This window comes from Vipera berus (genome assembly GCF_964194415.1).
Source record: "Vipera berus genome assembly, chromosome: 1".
Lineage (NCBI taxonomy): Eukaryota > Metazoa > Chordata > Lepidosauria > Squamata > Viperidae > Vipera > Vipera berus.
This window is the reverse complement of record NC_138202.1, coordinates 341,963,059-341,987,951: the sequence shown is the minus strand read 5'-3', so window position 1 is coordinate 341,987,951 and position 24,893 is coordinate 341,963,059. Positions and strand designations below refer to the sequence as shown.

General features: G+C 42.4%; 1 protein-coding gene across 5 annotated transcripts; it reads right to left on the bottom strand.

Annotated features, from left to right (window-relative positions):
* Positions 1–436: 436 nt before the first annotated feature.
* Positions 437–24,405, bottom strand: LIG3 (DNA ligase 3). Of its 5 annotated transcripts, none has more exons than XM_081312703.1 (20): positions 24,284–24,405; positions 22,843–23,390; positions 22,225–22,368; positions 21,341–21,541; positions 20,811–20,962; positions 20,009–20,175; positions 19,679–19,756; positions 18,547–18,709; positions 17,185–17,340; positions 16,375–16,506; positions 15,298–15,377; positions 13,811–13,898; positions 12,941–13,018; positions 12,036–12,159; positions 10,261–10,403; positions 8,594–8,668; positions 6,624–6,770; positions 5,289–5,463; positions 4,034–4,128; positions 437–1,168 (listed from the first exon to the last, which is right to left on the bottom strand). In XM_081312703.1, exons 1-20 carry the CDS (start codon positions 24,331–24,333, stop codon positions 935–937), a joined length of 3,030 nt encoding a protein of 1,009 aa, XP_081168829.1. In that variant the 5' UTR covers positions 24,334–24,405; the 3' UTR covers positions 437–934. The 5 variants fall into 5 exon arrangements, with proteins under 5 accessions (XP_081168829.1, XP_081168828.1, XP_081168830.1 ...); XM_081312702.1 differs by having other exon boundaries at positions 440–1,171; XM_081312704.1 differs by having other exon boundaries at positions 441–1,171; positions 24,152–24,390.
* Positions 24,406–24,893: the final 488 nt, after the last annotated feature.

Here is a 24,893-nt window from a genome sequence, read left to right as displayed (position 1 = left end):
ACTAGTCCTTGAAATTAAGACCAGTACAGCATCTCTGGAGTTATGTGATCAAAATTCAGCCCCTCAGCAGGCCAGCTGCGCTTACGATTTCAATGTATGCTTTGACTCCTTCCATCCACCACCTCCCTCATCTCTGCCCTTTTGGGTGCCCTGCACTTTGCTGCCCCTGTGAGGTGTCACAAAAGAGCCTACTTGCATTTTTACGTGCTTTCGAACTGCTAGGTTGGCAGAAGCTGGGACGAGTAACAGGCGCTCACTCTGTTACGCGGCACTCGGGATTCGACCCGCCAAACTGCCGACCTTCTGATCGACAAGCTCAGCGTCCTAACCCACTGAGCCACTGCGTCCCTTCTGGTAATGAGACCATCCATTAAACATTCTATCAAAAATAAGCAGTGTTTCACTTCAAACAAAACGTAACAGATAAATGCATGCTAGTAACTTCTCTAAAAACTTCCAGACACAAAGGATAAAATATTGTCAAGTAGCGAAGGGCTGAGAAATAGAAACGAACTAGACGCACGGTTATGTAGTGCCAAATTGATCTTTAAAAAGTTATATATAAAATTTCTGCACAACATTCTGTTAGGAAGAACTGATTTATGGCACAACTGAGTGATACGTGGAGTCCTTGGTGTTCGCTAAGCTTGACTGTTTTCTTGCAGATGTTTCATCACCCAACTAGATAACATTGGTGCTATCACTGAGTGAAAATTAGGAAAGGGAGCTTCCAGATACAGTTTTATTCCTACTTTTCATTAAGAAAACCTTACACATTAAAAACTAGTTGGAAATATTTTAAATTGCTTGCTGTAAAGTCAGTTTTTTAGTTAGGTACTTAATTCATTCCAGATGGTGCTCATTTAATGGATGCAGTTGAGTCTCTAAATCTAATCTGTTTTTCCACCGGAGCTATTTGCTTACAACAGATAATCTAGCATGGAGTCACCAGTCTTCTCTTTCGAATGCATTCCCAAATCCACTCAGGGGACACATGCTTAGCAGCTGGGTTGTCTTCCATCCTCTCCATCACGTGTGTTGCTGAAGCGGCATCATACTGTTGAACCAGGTCTCCATTATAGGCTATGAAGTAACGCTTGAGTTTCCTGAAACCCTCCACGGAAGGAGGAAGATAAAGCTTAACCCCAGTGAATATGTCCAGTAGCAGCTGCTGTTTTGAGGTAGGAAACACACAAGAGGATGATGAACAGTCAATGAGAATTATGTTTTTAAAAGGTTTTAATTCAGAAGGAAACGGAGCTGCTGCAACCTATGGTAACAGCTTTCATTAAGAGAAATGTACTTCAGCATTTAAGGGTTGTGTTTACACAAGAAGCTTAACCAGGTCTCTGGAATATTCCGCAACATTAGAATTATCTTCAGGCTTTTTTCTCGCTTTGTATGCTGTGGGAAAGGAGACTACAAGTAGTCCTTGACTTACGACTACAATTTAGCTCAAAATTTCTGTTGCTAAACAAGTGAGTTTTTGCCCATTTTATGATCTCACTTGCCACAGTTGTTAAATGAATCACTGTCATTGCTAATCACTGCAATCTTGACTTTGCTTGTCAGAAGGTCACAAAAGATGGTCACATGACTCCAGGACACTGCAACCGTTATAAATAAATGCCAGTAGCCAAGTGTCTGAATTTTGATCACGTGACCACGGGAATGCTGCAATAGTCCTGTGAAAAACGGTTATAATTCACTTTTTTCCAATGCCATTGTAACTCCAAATGGTCGCTAAACAAATGGTTGTAAATTGAGGACTACCTGTATTTGGTTAAATGTGCTGTGTGAGCCCAGAAAATAGATTATTTTAGTGAGGCGGTGACATTTATGTGTGAATGCAGTTAGTGACAAAATGTAGTTCTGTAGCTACTTAGGAAACAGAATAAAAAAGCGCAGTGGAATAATTCAAGAACCTTGCTTTACTTCAAGAGAAGGAAGTTCAAGGAAACAGTAAACGAGAACCCAATTTGTAATGCATTGATGACCTGTGACAGCCACTAGGGAAAAAAGAAACAGCCCTCACCCTCATCAGATGGAGAACCGGCCTTCTGGCAATAGCACTCAAGGTTGCAAATGTGTTCACAGGATGCTTGCTAAAGTGTGAAGTGGTTGCATCCAGTGTCTTTTCTTGCTCTTTTCCCACATCCCAGAGAAATTTTCTATAGCCAGGGGTGGGGTGGGGGAATGCACTCGTACAGGAGCGCAAAGCTACCAAAATTTTTGTGCTTTTTTCTAAGTGAAAAAGCTTTTAAAAATTGTGAATAGGAGTAAGAACAGTCTGGTTTACTGCAGGCATTTAATGGCTAAATCTGATGGTGTTTTGAGAGTATGTTACTAGGTCTCACATAGGGCTTGGTGTCCTCACTGCCTTCCTTTGCACAAGAGAGAACTTGCTCTGCTAGCTCTCCAATTCGGCTTCTCTGTAAGGAAAATGATAGTTGTGCTGAAGAACTCATTGAGTTAGTTCTGTGATGGGCACAGGGTGCTTGAAAAAAATCAGCAAAACTCCTTGCTGAGGGAGTGTAGCTCAATATTGCTTTTAACGAGGAGGAAGGAGAAGTGGCTAAAAAGCTTTCTGGGAAGCTTTCAGCTCTATTCTCAGCATATCCTCAGTTGGTGACTGGCAACAGATTTATCTTTTAAATGATAATGCAATTCAGTTACATTAGCCAAATAAGGTTGATCAGACAATTACAATTTCTGCAATGCAGCCTGTAATTCCCCAAGAAATAACTGAAGCTAAAGAGAACTTTGAAAATGCAGCTTGACTACTATAAGTCGTCCTCAATTTACAACCATTCGTTCAGCCACTGTTCGAAATTACGATGATACCGAATGGACTTAATGACTTGTACCCAAAGCTACAGCCATTGCAGCTCCCCCATGGTGAAAGTTCAGATGCTTGGCTACCTGCCCACACTCTGATTGCAGGAACGCTGCACCTCTCCTCACCCAGCTGTCTCTTTCCCCATTTTCACCTGCCCACCCGTGCATGCAAAGCTGCTGCAGTCTTGGAGGCCTGCTCTCCACCTCATCACACCCAGAAGGCCCAAGCCTGCTCCCTGCTCACCAGGCCTAGGAGGCCTTGACTGGTTACAATTTTGAGGGGTGGGCCTAATAGAAGCCCTACCCCCAAAATAAGCCCTAGTTTGGGAGTGAGGCGCATGCCTAAAAATCAAGCTAGGGTGGGGGTGGAGCTTACCATTGCAGCCCGCCCCCCCTGGATTGACACTTGCCACACTGGTCCACTTCTTCTGCAGCCCAAAGAAGCAGCTTCATTCTGTAGCTGAGAATGGAGCTCGGGCCTGCATTTCACTGTTGGAGGCCTTTCTGGAAGGCCTCTGCAGCCGAGAACTGAGCTATGTAGGCCTTCGATGGTGAAATGCAGGCCTTTGCTCCATTCTCAGTTGCAGAATGAAGCTGCTCCTTCCGCTGCAGAAGTGTGCCGGCTCGGTGGGGCTGTCGGTGCCGCCGCTGCGGGGTGAGTGGAAAAGAGCCCCCCCCAAAATAAGACCTGGTGCCTCTTTTGGAGGCAAAAAAAAAAAAAGACTGGGTCTTATTTTCGGGGAAACATGGTAGGCATCCTGGACCTGGTGGGGAATAGCCATGATAGGTTTCCGCATGCTGATGGGCCCTGAAGCCTGTGCCAGGCTCGTAGCACCTGATCCAATCCCCTCAAATACCTACATACTCCTTACCTCAGACTCTACTTACCAAATGAGAGATTGCTCATGACCACGAGTGGGAGTACCAGGATTGTGGTTATTAAGCAAAGCGGTTACATGACATTTGACTTAATGACTGTTTTGCTTAACAATTTGAGATTCTGGTCCCAATTGTGGCAGCCAGTTGAGGACTACTTATAATGTGAAATGCTTGGGAACTGTAACAGGCTCTAGTAATAATATTTACTTGGGGAATGAAATTCAGTTCTCCATCCTTATAAAAAGCTTAGAATGTGTAGCATAGATGACCAGGAGGTTCACAGAATTTTCAAATTTGTTTACATTGAGATTCTTACCTTTCTTTTGTCCCCCTCCATCTCAGGTGCTTTTCTTTTTTCTGCTCGCTTTCCCTCAGTTTTCTTAAGTGGAGATTTATCTACTAGTTTGCTGGCTAATGAGAAAAAAAAAATTCTACGTCAGTACTAAAGGTAAAAAGGTAAACGTTCCCCCGCACATGCGTGCTAGTCGTTTCCGACTCTAGGGGCCGGTGCTCATCTCCGTTTCAAAGCCGAAGAGCCAGCGCTTGTCCGAGGACATCTCCGTGGTCATGTGGCTGGCATGACTAGATGCCAAAGGCGCACGGAACGCTGTTACCTTCCCACCGTAGTGGTCCCTATTTTGCTACTTGCATTTTTACGTGCTTTCGAACTGCTAGGTGGGCAGAAGCTGGGACGAGTAACAGGCGCTCACTCTGTTACGCGGCACTCGGGATTCGACCCGCCAAACTGCCGACCTTCTGATCGACAAGCTCAGCGTCCTAACCCACTAAGCCACCGCGTCCCTCTACGTCAGTACTAAGGAGATGGCAAAAAACAATGAATGGATTCATATAAGAAAGACAATCTTGCCTATGCAAATATAGGCAGAGGACACTTTCAGACAGGCTCTGTAGCTATTCCTGATGACTGACATTATATTTGAAAATAAAGGTTTTAGTCCTGATTTTATAGCTTGCTTCATCGTAAGATTCAAAGTCGGTAACAGGTGATTGTTTCTGAAATCACTGGAATGCTGTATGTACCTTCTCACACTGATTACCAAAATGAAGCTGAGGAAAACCTCATCTTTATATTATACCCAAGAGGATTTTGAACATTGGTAGCACAAATCAAAACACAGAACTTGATTCAGTTTCCAATGGACTAAAGTTGCACATGAGAAGTGAACTGTCATTGTTGAAGACAGGGAACAGCCCAAAAGCATTTTAAAGCTTCTGAAATAGACGATAATTAGCCCCACAAACAAGTACTAAACAATACCTTTATCATCACTGATTTAATAGATTAGCTAAGTATCAAGCAACTGGCAATATAAATAGTAGCCATGAAAAACATGTTTAAATTGGACGGCAGGTGTGTTGCAGTGTTAGATTTCTGGAGAAAATCACTGTGCACATGGGGTACACAGCAATTATTCCAAAAGTTCTGGTCCTCTCAACTATAATCTTCTCTTGAGTTCTCTACAGAAGAAAGTCTTACTGGAAGAAATCTAACGGGGAAAAGTAGAAATGGGTCCCTGGAGAAGTTTTAATAGCTTTTCTCCACTGCTCACCTTCAGGCTTCTTGGCTTTCATAGGGGACTTCCTGGAATGCTGTTTTGCAGCCTTCTGAGGAGAAGATAACTTGGGTTGGCCCTCAGTCTCTCCGCTGCTGCCCGCTGTGGAGTTCTCCTCTTCTGCAGCAACTACCAAGAAGTCTGATTTTTCTTTAGACACCTGGTACAGCTCCTGCCCACAAAAGCCAGAGTGTTCCATGAAATGGGAAAAAAAAACCAACAACTTTGAAGCAAGTCTTTCTATAACTTCTCACTTTTACCTGCAAGGCACAATTCAGATTCTTCTGGAACAAACAAGACAATAGGCAATTGGTAAATTATTCCCAATGAAACATCTGGGTAACAAATGGCACAGAATCCAGCTTAACGTGGATGAGAGAAGTCGGGTTATCAAAAGCCTTGTTGACTTTTACTCAGTGTGTACATACTAACTTTTTAATTACCATTGACTTATTTTCTCTGAAAATAGAATTTAGATGCTTTCATTCAAGCCAGCGCTTTCCAGATAGATGGGTTTGAATTATCCTAAGTGAAGATTGGACAAAAGCTGGTCTACAAGACCAGATGTGAATCAGATTGATCCACCAACTCTGGAGCCCATTACCCTGTGTTGTCACCCATATGCTTTTCAAAGAATTCACCAGTGCAACTTAAGAGGGCAGAAGTCTTTCCCATATGAGGAAACCAGAAACCTACCAAGAGACTCATTCCTACATTTCATGGCTAAGAGCACTAAACAATGCTCCCTTTCCTGTTCCTTATCCTTAGCATGGCCACTGAAAAATGAAGGTGTCTTATAACTAAGCAAGAGATTCAGGAGATGGAAATTCTTTTTAAAAAGGTACCCTGAGATAGTGGGAGTGGAGAAGTTCTCAATGACTGAGGAGAAGCAACAAAGGAAAGATGAATTGTGTGCTGGTACACAGCAGACTGACAAGAAGACTGAATGCTAAGATGAAGGAGGACAGCTGGGAGATTGTGTGTGTGTGTGTCTGTGTGTGTGTGTGTGTGTAGGTCTTGGTGTACACACCAGCCTAAAGATGAGTGGGACCTCATCGAAACGTCGCCAAGACACCCTCAATCCTACATGGGAAAAGACCCGAATATGCCAAGACCTACATACCTATACCCGTGAAAATATATGTGTATATGTGTGTGTATATATACACACACACACAGAGAGAGAGAGAGAGAGAGAGAGAGAGAGAGAGAGAGAGAGAGAGAGAGAGAGAGAAATAAATAAAATGCAGAGTTATATTTCATAGATACAGATCTCAGTATAGTACGTTCAGAATATATAAGGTGGCTATATCTGTAAAATAATTGACTCACCCTGAGTTGTGGGAGGGTAGTGGACGTAGTCCAATCTTTGTCATCCCGGATACGAGTACACCGGGGGAAGCGGATTGAGATCCCATCAGCAGTGTGGGCCTCTGCTTTAGAGAATTCAGCACCTGTGATCTCCCAGACTGGTGCTGCCTAAGATAAATGATAACGATTGGGAAAAAATCCTCCTTGCCAATGAACCAAGAGATGGAGTACTGTGTGCAAGCACCCTGAATAATGTGGAGTTCTTGGTGCTCTCTGAGCTTGATTGTTTACTTGCAGATGTTTCATTACCCACTAGATAACATCACTGATATTACCTAGGTGTATAATGAAATGTTTGCAAGCAAATAACCAAGCTCAGAAACAACAAGGACTCAACAATTTAACAACAAGCTACGTATATATTTTCTTCTACAGGAGCCATGAGTAATCGTGCTCCATCAATTCCATACACACTTTTTTATGTTTTTCCATAATTTTAAGAGGCAGGCACAAAACTGACTGTTTTAGATTGTATGAAATTAATTTGAACTATCATATTAGATAACCTAGCCAATCAGAAGAATCCATGCAGAGTTCCGAATTAATAACCAAATTAATCCAAGTTATTGATTTGTTTGGCAAAAGACCCTCTTTATGCCATTAAAATAATGGATCATTTTGGAAGCACCAATTTCGCTCTAATCAGTTCAGAAAGGTTTTTTCATTAGGACATTCAACTGAATTACCTTGGACTGATTTTTTGAATAATCCTAGCAGTGTACCAAAGGACATTTAGGGTATTAAGTCCAAAGTAAAATATTCTTAACAAAAGGTTATCTGTCTCTTCTTGAATATCTCAAGGCAACATCTAGTAAAAAAACAGGGTTTTAATGAAATTTTTGCCTCGAGTGTGAATCTAGTCCAGAATACTGCAGTGCAAAACTTGCTCAATTTCATTCTATTTTTTGTTTTAATTTCTAATCCATACAGCTATATAAGCTGTATGAATGTATATCAATGTAAAATAACTTCTACAAGGTCCAATTTCATATGCCAACTGTTCCTGGATTTTCATAAATGGATTGGTTTGTATCTGCTACTAGCATTCTTCCATGATTTTTCTGCCTACACATTCAGAAATCTGGAGAGGTATTTATTTTATTTATTTTTGGGACTTATATGCCGCCCTATCTCCCGAACGACTCAGGGTGGCTAACAACAATAAAACACAATAATACAAATGTTAAAAAAGATTAAACTAACAAGCCCCAATGATAAAATATTAAAAATATTCTATTTAAAAATCCCTATCGTCAGTCCAGGTCAGCCTGATGGAAGAGAAATGTTTTAAGGCCGTGACGAAAGGACCGGAGATCCGGGGCCATCCGGAGCTCAAGGGGAAGTTGATTCCATAGGGCCGGCGCTCCCACAGAGAAGGCCCTCCCCCTGGGGGTCGCCAGCCGACACTGTCTAGCTGACGGCACCCTGAGGAGGCCCTCCCTGTGTGAGTGCACCGGGCGATGGGAGGTCGTTCCTGGCAGCAGACGGTCCTGCACATATCCCGGGCCTAAGCCATGTAGGGCTTTATAGGTAAGAACCAGCACCTTAAATCTCATCCGGAGGACAACCGGTAACCAATGTAGCTCACGCAGGAGGGGTGTAATATGGGAGTATCGGGATGCTCCCATCACAACCCGCGCGGTATATTGGTTACACAGTGCTCTCTAATTTGGAAAGAATTTGGAAAGAAGATGAACTTTGTAAACAAAATGAAATAACAGGAAAAATGTGAAAGAACAAAGGTCCTTTCCTGGATTGCAGTGGCCATCTAGTGGATTTCCTTCCATCGGATTGATTATATCCATGCTGATTTCAGCAATTCCGCTGCATCAAATGCCTTCAAAGTGCTTAAAAGTGCCTCTTCCGGGAAGGGTTCATGGCAGAGAAACCACTTTTGCATGGGAAACACCCACTCCCATGAGACATTTTACCTTTGGGTCTGGAACAATGAAATCTGGATAATAATTCTTATTAATCTTTAACCAAGCTGGAATTTTGCTGGGATCCTAGACAACAGAAGAAAAAGAAGCACCCATTAATTTAGTCCATTATTATGGGATGGGAAACACTTTAATAATGATTAAAGGAATAAATGATTCCCAAATATCTAAGAAAATTGCATTGCGCTGCAGTTTTCAAAGCTTTGACAGAGAAACCGTCCACAAGTGAGCATTTAATACCTGAATAATTCCAAAGAAATTAAAGACTTAGTTTAGAGAAAGGTAGATTGAATAGGGCTGCCATCCTCCAGATAGATTGAACCAAGTGCCTGTGTTCAAGCATCCCAGAAACTTGGCTGATCAGCCAACTCCTGAAGTTATTTCAGATTAGAATAAAGTAGTTCTTGATTTACAGCCATTTATTTAGTGACTGTTTGAAGTTACCACAGCACTGAAAAAAGCGAGTTACATCCAGTTCTTGCACTTACAACAATTGTAGCATACCCTCATGTCATATGATCAAAATTTAGGTGCTTGGCAACTAGTATATATTTACAATGATTCAACATCCCAGGGTCATGTGATCATTTGCAACCTTCCCAGCTAGCCTCCGACAAGCAAAATTAATGGGAAAATCTGAATTCATTTTAACAACTGCAGCGATTCATTTTGCAGTGGCAAAATCAGGTGTGACACATTTAAGAACTGCCTTGCTTAGCAATGGAAATTCTGGCCCCAGCTGTGATTTTAAGTCTGTAAAAAAGGTTATTCTAGCTTTCTTCCAAATTAGCTACTAGTATCTGGCTTAAATGAGGCAGTGACAATGAAGCAATACAATCTGAGACTCAGAAAGTAGGATCAATAAAATAATAGTTTCAAGCTTCTCTAACACCATCAAGATTTTGAGTAACAGGGTACACACACTCTGCTGGAACTGGATCCACGGATCATGATCTAATCATGATTTGCTAGTGTCACAATAATAGAACTTCCTATCGTCAGAGATCACGATTTACAAATTCTTATAAGCAAAAACCAAACAACAGATTATTTCAACAGAACTTTGGTTGTTGTGATTGTGGAAAACTATAAATTATTTTATAATTTCAATTGCTTTATGGATTTCTATAATAGAGGCAATATGCAAACATTGCAAGTGAGTTTTAATTTAGTATAGGTAAGTACATTATCATAGGCCAGGCCCTATCTTAACCCAGCATTATTCTTACTAGAGAAAGAGATGAAATGATTGGAAGAATAATTCAGTTTCAATGTAACAACAAATAGGAATGAGAAGGAGCAACCCTTAGTCTTCTCATCTCTTCTCTATTCATTCCACTTTGCACAAACCTGAGTTGTAGTCAATTAGGACAAAATTATAGTAAAACAGCATTTAATATTCTTTTAAATGCAGCAATATAGAGAAAGGAGCACGGCCCCTCCATGAACCCCTCCATGATCTAAATGTACTATTTGTGCAAATGAGCATATGATAAAAAGAAACTGGATCTTCATCTTTAGCATTAAACTCAATCATGGAGAAGCTTAATGCTAAAAAAGTTAGTTTTAGCTTCAAGAGTTCAAATTACAGCAAGAAGGTTGTCATTTCCCTACAAGACAAGAATCACAGTGAGCCACAAAGCCTTTTAAACACAAACCTTGCTGATTTTCACCATGTCCAGTTCTTTCTGCAGCCGGGCAAGTGTGGCATCATCATGTCCACCAGCACATTTGGTCACTGTGCACCACTTCTGGCTGTCAGGATCGTAGCAACCCATGAGGAAGATGGACATCATCCCACCTAAATAAATGAGAATAGACAGAAGTAGCAATCTTGTGGAGGAGGGGAATAAATCTATTTTGTCTTCTAGAATCTCTTCTCATGACAACACTGAGACTGCAATTGAAACAACCTGAAAATTTGGGTTTTGAACATTGCATCACATGCAATGCTATCCTTGCAGTGGTGGGAAGTTTTAAGGATCTTGATGCAGTTGCTGGCCTTACAATTTGCTATTGTAAAATAGGATGGTGTAGGCAAGACGTGGATTATATTGTGAAGTTTTCTTATCTTTTGGATTTTGTTGCAGATATTTCAGCCTTGGTTAAAAGTTTGAGAAAGGCTGCCTAAGTCAGAGCTTTCCAACCAGTGGTACAGGTACCACCTGTGGTACATTGGCACCTGGCAGGTAGTACGCGGCCATCCTAGAAAAGTGGTAGTGGGGGAGGGGAATGAGCTGAACCGGTGGCAGCACCACACAAGCCTGAGCAAGATACGACTGGAGCTGCAGGGCTGTCAGGGCTCAGCGGAAGTGCCAGGATCAGCGCTAGGCTCCAGCTGGAGCTTGGCGCTGATCCTGGCACTTCTGCTGAGCCCAAAAGAAGCGCCGATCAGCTGGAATGTTACAGCATCTCTAGGATCTTGTGATTTACATTCAGATGCTTGGCAACTGATTCATATTTATGATGGTCACAGTGTCCCAGGGTCGTGTGAAGTGACCAAAACCTGCTGCAACCACCCAGCAAATGGGGGGAATAAAAACCAAACACACCCCACCCCACCCCTGCTGCCAATCCTCAACAGAAATGCTCACAACAATGAAAACCTCGGACAGGAGGAAGAGCGCTGCCAGGCGGGCAGGCAGGTGTCTTGCTCGGCTGTGGCTTGGGGGGCACTTTTTTCAGTGCCATTGTAACTTCGAACCATCACTAAGCGAACTGTTGTAAGTCGAGGACTACCTGTACTTCATCACTTTTTTCCCTTTTTTTTTGGTCATCAAGTTTTTGACACCTTGCTAGGCGACTGGTGGTACTCAGATGTTGCCATATCCTAAAAGTGGTACAATGGGTGAAAAAGTTGAAAAGCCCTGGCCTAAGCCTCTGAAAAGCCACAGCAAAGCAAATGATTAAGTTAGAAGTAGGCTTATAATGAGACAGATTCCTAATCCAATAAGTTGTTTATGAAGTGAGAATCAGATCAGATCTTACTATTTGTTATGGAACATCCTATAGTTTAATAATCAATCATGTGCTTTGCATGTAAAACTTCCCACTTCCCACTCCCAACCAACGTCAATAGCTACAGCAGTGTTTTTCAACCTTGGCAGCCTTAAGATGTGGGGACTTTAATTCCCCACTGGCTGGCTGGAGAATTCTGGGAAGTCCCCTTGTCTCAAAGTCGCCAAGGTTGAGAAACACTGGGAGATTCCAATCTGAAATTCTGGAGAACTATAGTTAGTGACTCAATTACTACACTGCCTCAGTATAAATACGGGTTATTTCTGCCCTTTATTGATCTGGATGCAGAACTTTCAAATATCTTGGGAAGCATCTCAAAGCTCCCATCTATCGCCTTGGAGAACTACAGCGGGACAGTGTGAACTAGAAAGAATAAGATTCTGGATTCTCAGTCTGGACTTTTAAAAATACCCACCTTTGCTCCCCTGGCCATAGAAGGCACCCAAAACCACCAGGTCTGCTGTGTCTGCCATTGCTCCCTCGTTCAGATAGTCCTTCTTCACTTTGAGCCAGTGGCGTTTTCCTGGTTCATAAATACTCTAGCCAAAACAGAAGCAGAAAGGGGACCATATAGATTCCAAGGAGGAAAGGCCAGTCCTATTCTCTTTAGTGCAGATCCCACCTTTGGAGATAAAGGGCCGCAGGTGGCCTTTAATTGGTGTGCACACTCCAAAAGATAAAGGGGAAGGCAGATCAGAGGACAACTCTTGATTTCCACTAAATTACACTCAACATGGTTCTCATAATTACAATTTTACCAATTTCCTCCTTGGTCACAACAAAAATTATAATTCAGCAGCAACTTTTTTACAGGAACTCTGGGAGGTTTTTGGAGAGTGGCAAGTAATCCCAGAGTCTTAAACTGCTCAATTCCACTCTAACTCTAGTGACAATGTAAGTTCCCACCCATTTTATATCTTTCCTAATCTAATATTTCTTAATGGTTTATTTAATATCTTGAGAGATATGCATAAGCAACTATCTTGTGTCCCCCAGGTCCATGGAACAACCGCTCTCCATGGAACTGGTCCCCGGCGCCCCCAAAATTGGGGGCTCCTGATTTAGAACAAAAGTTCTTCACAAAGAACATACAAGCTTAGTCTCTGAAATTCACTACTGCAATATGGATGGTTGCTGACTGGATAGCTTCAAAAGGAAATTGGATACGTTCAGGGAGGACTAATAGACTTTAATATGGGCGGGGGGGGGGAGCACGAATATTTCTGAAGTCACAACTGCTTTCCATTTATACTTTTTTAGTTTTACAGACTTTGTTGCCTGCTGGCCTAAATGGGCTAGCAAAAATAGCAGCTTGCATACCTTCACATCTTTCAGCACCAGTCCCTCCAGCCCTTCCCGGATGACTCGGTTGATCATGTCGGCAAGGTCCGAAGCTTTCTGGAAAAGAAAGAAAAGAGGAAAGTTATAAAGGCAGGACTGAGATCAGCAATCCCACTGGACATTTCAACGTGACTGAAGGTCTTATCCAGAAGATATAGTTGGATCCACAAGATCTAATCCATGTTTATTTCAGATAACAAGCCAGCCAATTCACTATTTCATTTTGCTTGAAAATTCCTGGCCTTCCTAAGATGTTCTATTCTGTTATGACCTCAGTTTGGCACACATACCTTTCATGAATTATAAAACTGGAAGAGTTAGCATCTCATTAAAGCCTGTTTAGCTAGATCAGGGGTGTCAAACTGCTGGCCCGCGGGCCGGACGCATCACTAAGAAACCGCGCCCACCCCATTGCCGGCAATGGGGAAAAAGTTCCGATACGTCGCGCAACGTCATGTGACATCGCGGGTTTGACATGTCTGAGCTAGATGGATTGGGAGATGAAAATAGGGCCCCAGGATGGTGAATCCAGAAAGAACACTTCACAGCTGGTCTGGCCCCTCAGTGGAAGAGAGTGCTGTTTTTATTGCTTATTGTGTGACCTAGAATCATTGAATGAGATTGGCAGCCATGTAACGTGTGTGTGTGTGTGTTTGTGTGTGTGTTTGTGTGTGTGTGTGTGTGTATGTACGTATGAATGAATAAATAAACAGCATCAGGACAGGGAAGAAACACAAACTTTTTTTTTAGACACAGAAGGTTAAGCATCCAATGGCTCATCCATGTACGGAAGATTCAAAGAACTTTCCGCTGAACGTTTTTAAGCTTCTCCAAGTCTCATGTACCTACCGTGACATGCTTCATCTCTGAAAAGAGAATTCGGTTGGGAATTTCCACCATGTTATCATGGAGAAATTTGCGACGCTCACGCAGAGGCCTAAAGGAAACAGACATGGGCAAAATCACCAGAAGAAAGATGTGGCTGAGAAAAAGTTCCTTTAATGATTCTAACGTCAAGCAAATTCAGCACTTTGGAGCATACTTTGATGAGCATGGCCAAAGATATTCATTTCCAATTGGACATTTTCCCCAAGTGATGACTGGGCATTCTGGGAATTACGGTGTCCACAGACTTTATCAGCCTTATGAGATAGACCAAATAAGAAAATGGATTGTGGTTGTCTTAACATGTTTATTGCGACTTCTACATGGACAGCAGATTTAAACATCCATATTCCGCCCATTTTACATTCCATCACAAGCAATGGTCTTTTTTTTTGCATGAACTCACAGGACCATGTGGTGGGTGCCTAGCACAGATGAATTGATAGTGTATCCTTTACATAGAAAGGGTTAAGCTAATAGAGTTTTCATAGGACTCTGTGGCTTGTGATTAACTCTGTTTTGATCTGTCAATCTTTCTCTCTCTAGGTCACTCTAAATAAAGAGGGCAGCTTCTTCGTTAAAAAATGATGATTCAGTGCAAGTCTTAGGTCAGGATGATGTAGAACTGTATGACTTGCACTTTGCAACACCTTCCATTCACTTGCTAAGTGAGAAATCCTGCCTTAGAAAGCAGAACTGGCTGGATTTGGAATAATACCTTAAGCCAAACCCAAATCAACCACAAAGGAGCTTAGTAAAATGCCTATATCTATAGTCACACAACATGATTAACTGAATTAAACTATCTTCTAGATTCACACAGCCCACTGAAGCAACAATTAGTCAATCAGGATAGGCTTGTAGATACTTAGCTGTACGCTCGCGTTATAGAATGCTGTATGAAAGCAATTGACAGGTTTTTATCTAAGCTGTTTAAGAAGATTGTGGGAACATAGGTACCATGATTTAGTTTGGAGCTTTGTATCAACCCTCCCAGGTAAAGCAGACAGAAAACATGACTAGATGAACTAATTCTACTTTATTGCAAGATCACATTAACAGAATCTTGCAAAGTCTGAAGGTGCATACTTCCCACCACCACTATTAACTCTTTGATCCATTAAGACAGGTCCTTTTTAAAGTTTCTCCAACTGACTATTAAGCCACTGGGGGCTCCTGCCTCTCTTATCTGATTGTTTCCTAGATAGCATCTCTCCTTGTCCCCCAAGGTCATTCACACATTGTTATGGAGAATCAGTTTAAAAATAGAGGATGCATGTAATCCAGCATAGATTTTCATGGAGCAGAAACCCACTCTTGGCAACCAAAAAGTGTAGGCCATAATTTTCTTCTTTGCTCAGATTCAGGCTGATACAAGAAACAATGCTAGTTATACAGGGCTCTGCTGGGCCTACCTTACTGAACAGGACTGGCACTCATTATGTACCCACCTGTCCATCAGACTGACGTCATTGAAGTAGATGCAGTCAAAGACGAAAAGGCAAACATTAGCATCCTGGAAAGCAGCTTTCTGCAAAGGGACACAAAAAACAAACAAACAAACAACTGATATTGAGTGCATGGTATCATTTTGTGAGCAGCAAAAACCAAGGCTATTATGCTATTTTGGAAAAGGACAAAGTTTAAGCCAGGGATAGATAACTTGTTCCCCTCTGGCGCACCACTTGCAAGTTTTTTTTTTGTTTGCATTTTTATAAAAACAGTAATTGAATTAGAGAAGGAAAACCAATTTTCTCCCTTTAAAATATACCCACACTCTGCATGGCATGAAACTATGATGCTGAAATTTGGCCATTTTGTCTAACTTTTAACCAAATAACCACAGTTCTAGTATTACAAATGGAAAAAACCCTGTCTACTTTCTCTATACAATGTCTTCCAGTATAAATCTACTGGACCATAGTCTGCTAATTTGCGATGAGAATTCTCTCTGGAGAACTATGTTGGAGAAAGCTGGGTTCCATTTCCTCCACATCAGCTAAAAATGCTGTTACCTTTCATTATTGCATTCTATTAAATACAGGCTCTTCACTCCCTGCCCTATAAAAGAAGCTTGCTATAAGTCTATGGAGATTCTCAGTCATCCAGGTCATAGTTATCCCAAAGATGGTTTTCCACGAAGCAACTGGACTTTCTTGTTTTTCTTTGAAGACGTTTCGCTTCTCATCCAAGCTTCTTGGATGAGAAGCGAAACACCTTCAAAGAAAAACAAGGAAGTCCAGTTGCCTCGTGGAAAACCATCTTTGGGAAGCTTGCTATAAATTACACCAGTGATTCTCAACCTGTAGTCTGTGGACCTCGGGTGGTGGTGGTGGTGGTTGGTGTCATCAAGGGGTGTGTGTGTCAACCAAGGCTTGGAGAAATGTTACGATTTAAATCTTAAGTCTTGGTGGTCTGTGGCCATGGTCACAAAAGGTATTTAAAGGGCGTCTGTGGTGAAGAAAAGGTTGAGGACTATTGAATTACACCATCTCCTTGGCGATGGAAGAGAGTTTCTTCTGATGTACCTTATGCACTCCCAGCGTCCCAAAAGGCAGAGGCTTCCCTATCTTGGTGTCAATCAGAAGAACTTCAGCGTCCAAGATCATACTGTGCCCTCCTGGAAAGGCCTTTGGGATGAAGTCCTTAAAATGAGCCACCTGATGAAACGCAAGCAAGCAAATACATTACGTGAATTTTTCAATCCATCCGCTGGCCAAAGAACTAGGTATCAACTGGTTTTTAAAGCAGATAGAAAGATTTGACTCTCCCACTATTTCTCAACCTCAGCAGCTTTAACATATATGAGGATTTCAACTCCCAGAACGACTGGATCAATCAAGATGAGGATGCTACTTTTCCTTGCTTTTTCCCACCACCACCCCAATCTCTTTTTTTTCTTTCTTCTGCAACCCTTGTTTTAATGTTATTATATTTTATTTGTCAAATTTAAGTACTGCTCATCTCACTCATAGAGACGGCTTTTATTTTTGTTGCAGCATGAAAAAAATCCACCTGGGAGACTATTGTAGTCTGAAAAGCAGAGTGAAACAAATGCTGGAGAAAAAAAAATGATGCATGTTCGTGTTAAGGGGAAAAGTTACTGCCTACGTGACTGCTCCACTAATTAAACACAAAAGTGCTGAGGAAATATACACTTGGGAATGATTAAAATTCCTTGTTTTCCCTGAGCAAATTACAGAGCACACCATCCCAAACTACAGTTTTGGTACTACTGGATTTCACTGTGGCTGAGGTTAAGAATGCCAGGCACATGGATTAAGCTGGAGCCAGGAACCCATACTTTTCCCCAGAGGCAGCCCATCTACTCCACTAACCTTGTGAGGGAGAACAGGTTTCAGACTGCGGCTGAAATAGCAGAAATGATCTCCCTTTTTGTGCACTTGAACGCGCTCTCCATCATACTTAATCTCTGCATACATGCCGTTGGGACACTTTTTCATGGCATACTCAATTGATTTGCAAGCTTCAGCCTTATAGAATAAGGGAGAGAAAAATAATCCAGTTTAAAACTCTTAGCTTATAACAACCAGCTGCCTTCCGGCAAGTTAGACATAATTCCATTCCCAACAACCTTTCAAACTAAACATCTCTCAGATGCCCTGGACTATAGTTCCCTGGCCAGCAGGGTCATGGACTGGTGCTTGCATGGAAACCAGGCATATACTAATGTTTCGTAGCCTTGGCAACTTTAAGACAGGCGGACAGCTGCTAGCATCCTAGCTGAGGAATTCTGGGAGTTGAAGTCTATATGTCTTAAAGTTGCCAAGCTTGAAGGAGCACGATGGCTCGAATGGTTCAAATGCTGGACAGGAGGTTACCAAGCCCACGTTCGAGACCTGAGAGTTGTTGTAGGGTGGGGTTGAGCTCTTGTCCTTCACTCTAGTCTAGCTCCTCCCGGGAACATGAAAGGAGCCCACAAATGGGTCTCCCCAGGGTAACGATGATGTCACTGGCTAATCCTGTCAACCTTTATACAATTGCATGCATGAAAGTCCCTCTAGAGAACTTCGAATTGATGTCTGAGAAGAGAATCAGTCTCATAAATGATGCCAGATAGGGGAAAACAGTTCACATATGCAGACAAGGTCTTTTGGAGAATGCCAGGCTAAGTCTACAGTGCCAAGTAACTGAACGACAAAGCAATACAAAAGTTCAACAAACTTTTTGCTTTCTAGGAAACACATTTTGAGGAGAGCATCCACACTTCCTTATTTTTAGAACAGCAAGAAAATTAGCTTTAGTTTGATCATGGCCTAGAAATGTATCATCAACAGCCACACACTCTTGAAAATGTAGTTAAAAGACTATAGAAGGGTACTCAAGTAGGGCAGACAAGCTGACAAAACCCGATGGAACTCTTGGATTTTATCCTTGTTTTTTTTATACTGCAGATTTCTTTGTATTCTATAGCTGCTTCCTAAATGCTGAGTGATGGACAATTCACAAGGCAGATGTTGGGATAAAATCAGAGGACCTTTCCCAGCCCCGCCCCTTTCCTGCTCTCAGAAAAAAGGAAGACTATAAATAAATAAATGCTTAGATTAAATGCATACTTTTCTAACTAACAATAAAACCTGAACATAAGAGGGTGACACAGGCAGACCAAGAGGTTGTTACAGAGCCTGATGCTGCAACTGAGGAAAACCACATCTCTGCGGACCCCAGCTGTTCTTTACCAGCATGGGCTGAACTGGGGTCATCAGGGCTGCCTGGACACTAAGAATTTTCTTCATGCCTGGCTGAGATTCTTGCTGGTTCTTCAGCACTCTCTCCACAACATCATGGAGGTTACGGGATGCTTTGAAAGCCTCATAAGCATTGGGATCCAATGCATCAAGTCTGTATAGGAAAAGAACAGGATAATTATTTTTTAGAAAAGGGTGAATGTGGTTAGAGCTGCAAAAAGACTGGAGAGCCTCAAGATCAAGTCCATCCTCACTCACCTATCCTAAAGGGATGCTATTGTGGAGAGAAAAATGGGAGGACCTGCTTATGGGCTGCCTTGGCTTTCGGGAAGAAGGGCAGGATTTAAATCTAAAGAACAGATATATCAACGAATTTAAAGAAAACAACTACTTCTAGATTCCACCAGTTTGCTTAAGACAGATTTCTCCTAGTTGCATTTCTCTAAATATCTTTTATTTACCTTCCAATTATTAGCGGTGTTGACAAGGGCTGATGGGAAGTTTGTTTAATAGTATCTGAAGATGCTGTTAGGGTGGATGTTTAGTTGGGTTGACAATTTATAGTAGCAATAGCACTTAAGACTTATATACCGCTTCACAGCCCTCTCTAACGGTTTACAGAGTCAGCATATTGTCCCCAATGATTTGGATCCTCATTTTACTGACCTCGGGAGGATGGAAGGCTGAGTCAATCCTGAGCCGGTGAATATCGAACCGCCAAACTGCAGGCAGCCAGCAGTCAGCAGAAGTACTGCATTCTAACCACTGCGCCACCACGGCTATGCTAGACAACAGAATCTTTATGAGAGAGATTTCTTGAGAGCTATCCCTTCAAGACACCTTCAAGGCACCCAATGTTTAGTACCTTTGCCTTTAAAGAAAAGTAATAATCACTTTTTTTTAATAATAATAAAAAACCTTTGCAAGGTCACCATGGAGTCTAGGAAGTCATCGGAGCATATCTGAAAGGAATACCTTTCTTTCACAGTGACTGACAATCAGAGTTCAAAGGGTTTTGGAACTAATTAGTAGACCTATCTAATTATCTAATTTCCTTATTGATACCACTAACATGTTCTGCTTTTAGATTTCGGACATTCTCCTCAACCTGATCTCAGCTTACACGTGTTTTGCGCCAGCATTCATTTTCAAGTCGTGTTTAATCAGTCGAATGATGCACTTCAGGTCGTTAGCGGTGCACCTGAAAACAAAAAGGGATACAAATGCAATATGCCTACATTAATACAAAGCTAAGAAGCTGGGCCTCTAGTTTTCTGTATCTTTGGGGTATATTTATGCTATCCCCAAATACCTCCATTGCAGGGAATAGGAGCAGAACCTCTTAGGCTTTGGAAGCATTAACCAATCTCTCAGCAGACATCTCAGCATGCTTACCTATTCCAATCTGACACTACCCTCCACTTCAAAATTCATAAATATTTCCTTTTTCTACCTCGATGCAATTTCTTGCAGTAGGTTCTGTTGCTCCTCTTCTTTGGAAAGTTTGGATAGCTGTGTCAGGAACTCATCTACTTCCTGGATTGTCAAAAGGCTCTTGGCAGCAGGAGGGCAAGACCTGCTTTGCTCAAAAAAGATCCGCACCGTTTCTGAAACGTCACCCTGATTTACGATACAAAAGGAAACAGCTGCAAAGAGCACTACTACAGGCAGAGGATACTTTGGCTTGTAAGTGTAATAAACTGTAGTTATAAATGACAATAATAAACTAATTGCAATCAGGAAAGCCTCAGGGATCTTTGACATCAGCCATCAAAGTATAAACCAATAGGAAAGCTCAACCTGGGATCTGCAAAAGCAATGGATGCAACCCTAGAGTATCTACACAAATTGTCAGTAAATTGTACAGAGGTAGTTCTTGACTTACTACCAGTCACTTAGTGACAGTTTGAAATTGTGATGACCCCCGCTCCCCCACAAAAGTTACTTACCCAATGTCAAAGTTCTGACACTCCCCAAGTCATGTGATTTGTTTTATGATGTTTTTGCCAAAAACCATATTTTCTTCTGGTTTCTGGCCAAATTGCCCCAAGGCAAACACTGGGTTTGCTTAACAATTACTGCATTTGCTTAATAATGGTCGCAAAAAAGGTTGTAAACCTGGATCTGGTCACATGACTCACTTTTTGACTTTCCAGACTAATGTCCATAATTGTGGTGCTCAACCTCTTAGAGAAAGAGGCATGCTGTGTAGAGAGGAATACCGTCTATCAAAAATCTGACTCCTTTCTGCCCACCTGCTCAAGGTCCCGGACCATGTCTTCCTGGCTGCAGTTGAATATCCTACTGAAGAGCTTGACAATCTGCTTGTCATTCAAATTGTAAACACTTTTAATGACTCCAGGCAAGAGTAACTTGATGGTTAGGTAGAGATCACCTCGAAAGCCATCTGGAAGAGGTACAGATGTTTGCAATAGATCAGCAGACCTGTTTTTCAGACCGGCAACTGACTTAGCCTCCACCACCCCTGTTCCAGGCTGCATTAGATGAGAAGAATAATGCTAACCATCAGGGATAATAGACACCTCCCTCCTCAAGTCACCATCTCTAGGTGTTCTTGTGCCTTTCTTAGCACTGTGCTATTTCAGTGCTTTTATCAATGAGATCCTGCCACTCTTATCCTAATTATAATAAATTATACATCCACACAATAAATTCTTATTAAATTATAATAAATATTATTATTATATTTACCAAATCTGGGTAGATTGGTTTCTACCCAGACCCAAGTGCCCTATCAGTGAAAACAAAGAGAAAGAAATTGTACCTCCACTGGTTCCCTTCTGTAAGAAGTCCTGAATTATCTGAGTTTTGACATTGTAACTGGATTCGTCAGCCACCATTACACACAGCTTCCTGAATTCCCGCAGCAAACAGTCTTTGTGTTTTGGATCACTCTTCTCGGTGGACAAGCTGGACTTGTGGGAAGAGCCAGAGCTGGATGTTTCTTCGTAAGTGCCTGACTTTGCTAAGCAGACAAAGAGTTTCAGGGTAAATGGCAATGTCCTGATTGTATTTATATACTATGGCGATATGTTTATTTTATACTTGTTGGTCGACTCAAGGCAGCAAACATACCCAATTTTCTTCCTCTTATTTTTCCCAACAACCACCTGTGAGGTGGGGTAGGCTGAGAGAGATTGACTAGCTAAAAATCACGCGGTTGGGTTTAATATTTAACAGAGGCCTAGAATTCACAGTCTCCTGATTTCTTAATCACTGGACCCAACTGGCTCTCTTAATGCTTATAAGAGGGTTTACATGCCACCCCTATATGCCACACATCTGATAAAATAATTAATACAAGTAGGGAAGGTTGATCAAAACTCTGTGCTAGAAGGAAAGATGGACTGGCAGAGACTGACTGTTACACTTCATCCAGAGGAGCAAAGTCATTTGATTTTAGTCTTCTCTTTTGGCAGAGAGCACAGAATAGGAAGCTAAAAAATTTTTGGGGGGAAAAGGAGGCTGTCGCTTTCACCTAAAAGGGCTGATTCTAATTTTGTACATATCTGCAAACACATCTGCTGTCAGTCAGCGAAGACCCACATTCTTACTAGTTCAAAGAGCCATTATTTTTCTTCCACTACTATATTAAGTCAAAATGAAATGTCAGCAATATGTTGCAAGGAAGTAAGAGTTCTCACCAACCTGTAAAACCTGAAAATTTCCTTGGTGAAGGATTTGAAGAAACCAGAGGCATTTTCTTGGGGGATGTTATTTGTCCACCAGGAGAAATCTTTGCCTGGATTGTAGCTTTTTTCTTTGGAGTGTTTGTAGTTTTGGAAGAAAGGTCTGTGGAACAGAGAGGGGATTATTCATTATTCTGTGTCCTGAACAATACATATATTTGAAAAGTCCTAACAGTTCCCCGTTTCTTTTTTCAATGCGAAAGATGCTCTTTGATCAGGCAGTTTTTAATCTTCTGATAATTCTCATTGTCCTTTTCCAAACTTGTCCTATTGTGTAGTTTAAAGGAATCAGTCATACAATTTGACTCTAACAGCCTCAGAATGTCCCGAATTTATTCTATATCTCCACTGAGATCATGCAAGGATATACTTGGGAAACTTCACTTTATCTGGAACTGTCCAACTCTCAGTATGTTTAGTTTTAGGACATTAATAAAAGTCTACAGTACTACAAGATAAATTTGAGATAAATTTGTTATTTAACGGCAAATGTCATTCAGTCATCGGGAGGCAAGGTCAATTCAAGAGACTTTTTAAATTGCAGCTACCGCTGCAACCTTCATAATCCATAGCTCACCTGAGATGTGCTGATTGATCATCTCCTTTTCAGCCTCCTGCAGTTCTTCCCAGCCTTCCAGGTCTGTGATGTCTTCAATCTTCTTTGTTGTGGCTCGAGCCCTCTCCAGTTTCTCAAATATGCACTTGACATGATACCACTCCTTCATGTCCCCACCAGATTCAGTGAAGGGATTGGGTACCACTTTTCCAATGCGCACCATCCCCTTGAGGATCTTCTCTTTGCACTTTTTGCAGCCAGCAGTGCCTCGCTTGGCATAGTCCACACAGTACCGCTGTTCTGCCATCTCAGAGGGAGGGCACAAGGATGTCAGATGGCAAACATTCAAAGCTGCTGGAAGGAGAAAGCTGGAGATGCCAGATTGGTGGTACCAGGGTCCAGTCCAAGGCAAGGCAACCTTACTGAGGAATCTGAACACACCAGTGTGACCGTGACAGTGTGCCTTCTTCGGCAGCAAGGCCAATTTTTCACTTCTGCTAAGGCTCCTGGCTGCTTTCAGAAAAGCTTTGAGAGAAAGCAGCATGTAATTTTCTTTGCTGAATCTGATGCTGTGAAAAAGAAGTTATTATTATGCCTTGCCGCAAAGTCAGCCAGATGTTTAGACTGGATTTGGCATTTTATCTATCTATCAATTCCTTCTCAAGGACCTGGGATAGTGAGGTGTTGTTTGAATTATTATTAGGGGGAGACAATGGTTATTGCAACTCAACCGGAGAGAGAAGAGCTGCACTGGTCAGTTGCAAGAGCACTAAGCAGCCCCCAAACCCAATACCATGTGATCAGGGGGAGGGGACAGGTAGATAACTGAAATAGACCACCTTGAATTTTAGGAGAAAAAAATCCTTGGACCATCCATCCAGCTCAGAGGAGGAGGGCCAAGGGCTGCCCCTGGGTGCAGGTCATCCTCCACTGTTCAAAGTTACAACAGCCCACTGCTTTTCACAATTGCGAGCCTTGCAGCATCCCCGTGGTCCCATGATCGAAGTTCAGACGCTTGGCAACTGGTTCGTATTTATGATGGTTGCAGCATCCTGGGGTCACGTGATCCCCTTTTGTGATCTTCTCACAAAGAAAGTCAATGGGGAAGCCAAATTCACTTAACAACTGGGTTACTAATTTGTCCACTGCAGTGATTCATTTAACAACTGTGGCAAAAAGGACGTAAAACAGGGCAAAACTCACTTAACAGCCTTACTCGACAACAGAAACCTTGGGCTCAATTTTGGTCGTAAATCGAGGGCTACCTGTCTCAGCAATACTATTACAATATGAAGGGAGCGTCATGGACCATCTTCGCGCGCCCACCTACCATTTCTCAGCCTGATTCCCCCTCCAGCACGTATGTTCTCCCCACTCTAGGTCTGGGTTAGCCTCTCCCCAGGGCCTCGCTGGGGGAAGGCGAAAAGGAAGGGGAGACGAGGGAGAAAGGCAGCCGCCTTACCAGCAGAGAGTCCGCGAAGAGAGAGAGGGAGGGAGGGAGGGAGACAGCATGAACAGGAACAAAACTCCCTCGCTTGCTCGGCTTCCCTAATTCCGCCCGCGCTCGCTCCTCCCAGTGGCAGGTTTGGTTCTCACGTGTCCTGGGCCTGAAGGACAAGGAAGGGGCGGAGTAAACGATTAAGAGGCGTGTCTGCCAGAGGCCCCGCCTCCCTCCGAAGCGTGAGCGGGACACAGCTACGCCCCAGCACTTTAGCCTTCCCCCGGCAGGCGATCCCTCGCCGACCTTTTCTTTCAATCCAGGCCACACCTTCCGCGTGCGAACAAAAGGCAGGGACGTTCAGCGGTATGATGTCACCACGCTTGACTCAGGAATTCTGGGAGTTGAAGTCCACGAGTCATAAAAGAGCCGAGGTTGCCTACCCCTGCCCTAAACCGTGTTGAACAAGCCGTAGGTTGGTGTAATGTGAAATTAGGCAGTGTATTCAGTTGGGCTTCTTCGTAGTAAGCGTATTTAGGAATGCAGTCTTTATTTTATTTTTTATTTTTTTAATCCCATTTATATCCCGCCCTCTTCGTAGTAAGCGTATTTAGGAATGCAGTCTTTATTTTAT

Coding starts and splice junctions, on each gene's coding strand:
- LIG3 (XM_081312702.1), bottom strand. CDS start 24,333: ATGCTGTCTCCCTCCCTCCCTCCCTCTCTCTCTTCGCGGACTCTCTGC. Junction 18,710..19,678: donor AATGCTGGCGCAAAACACGT/GTAAGCTGAGAT, acceptor TTTCCTATACAG/ACTTGATGCATTGGATCCCA. Junction 16,507..17,184: donor AACCTGTTCTCCCTCACAAG/GTTAGTGGAGTA, acceptor GCGTTTCATCAG/GTGGCTCATTTTAAGGACTT.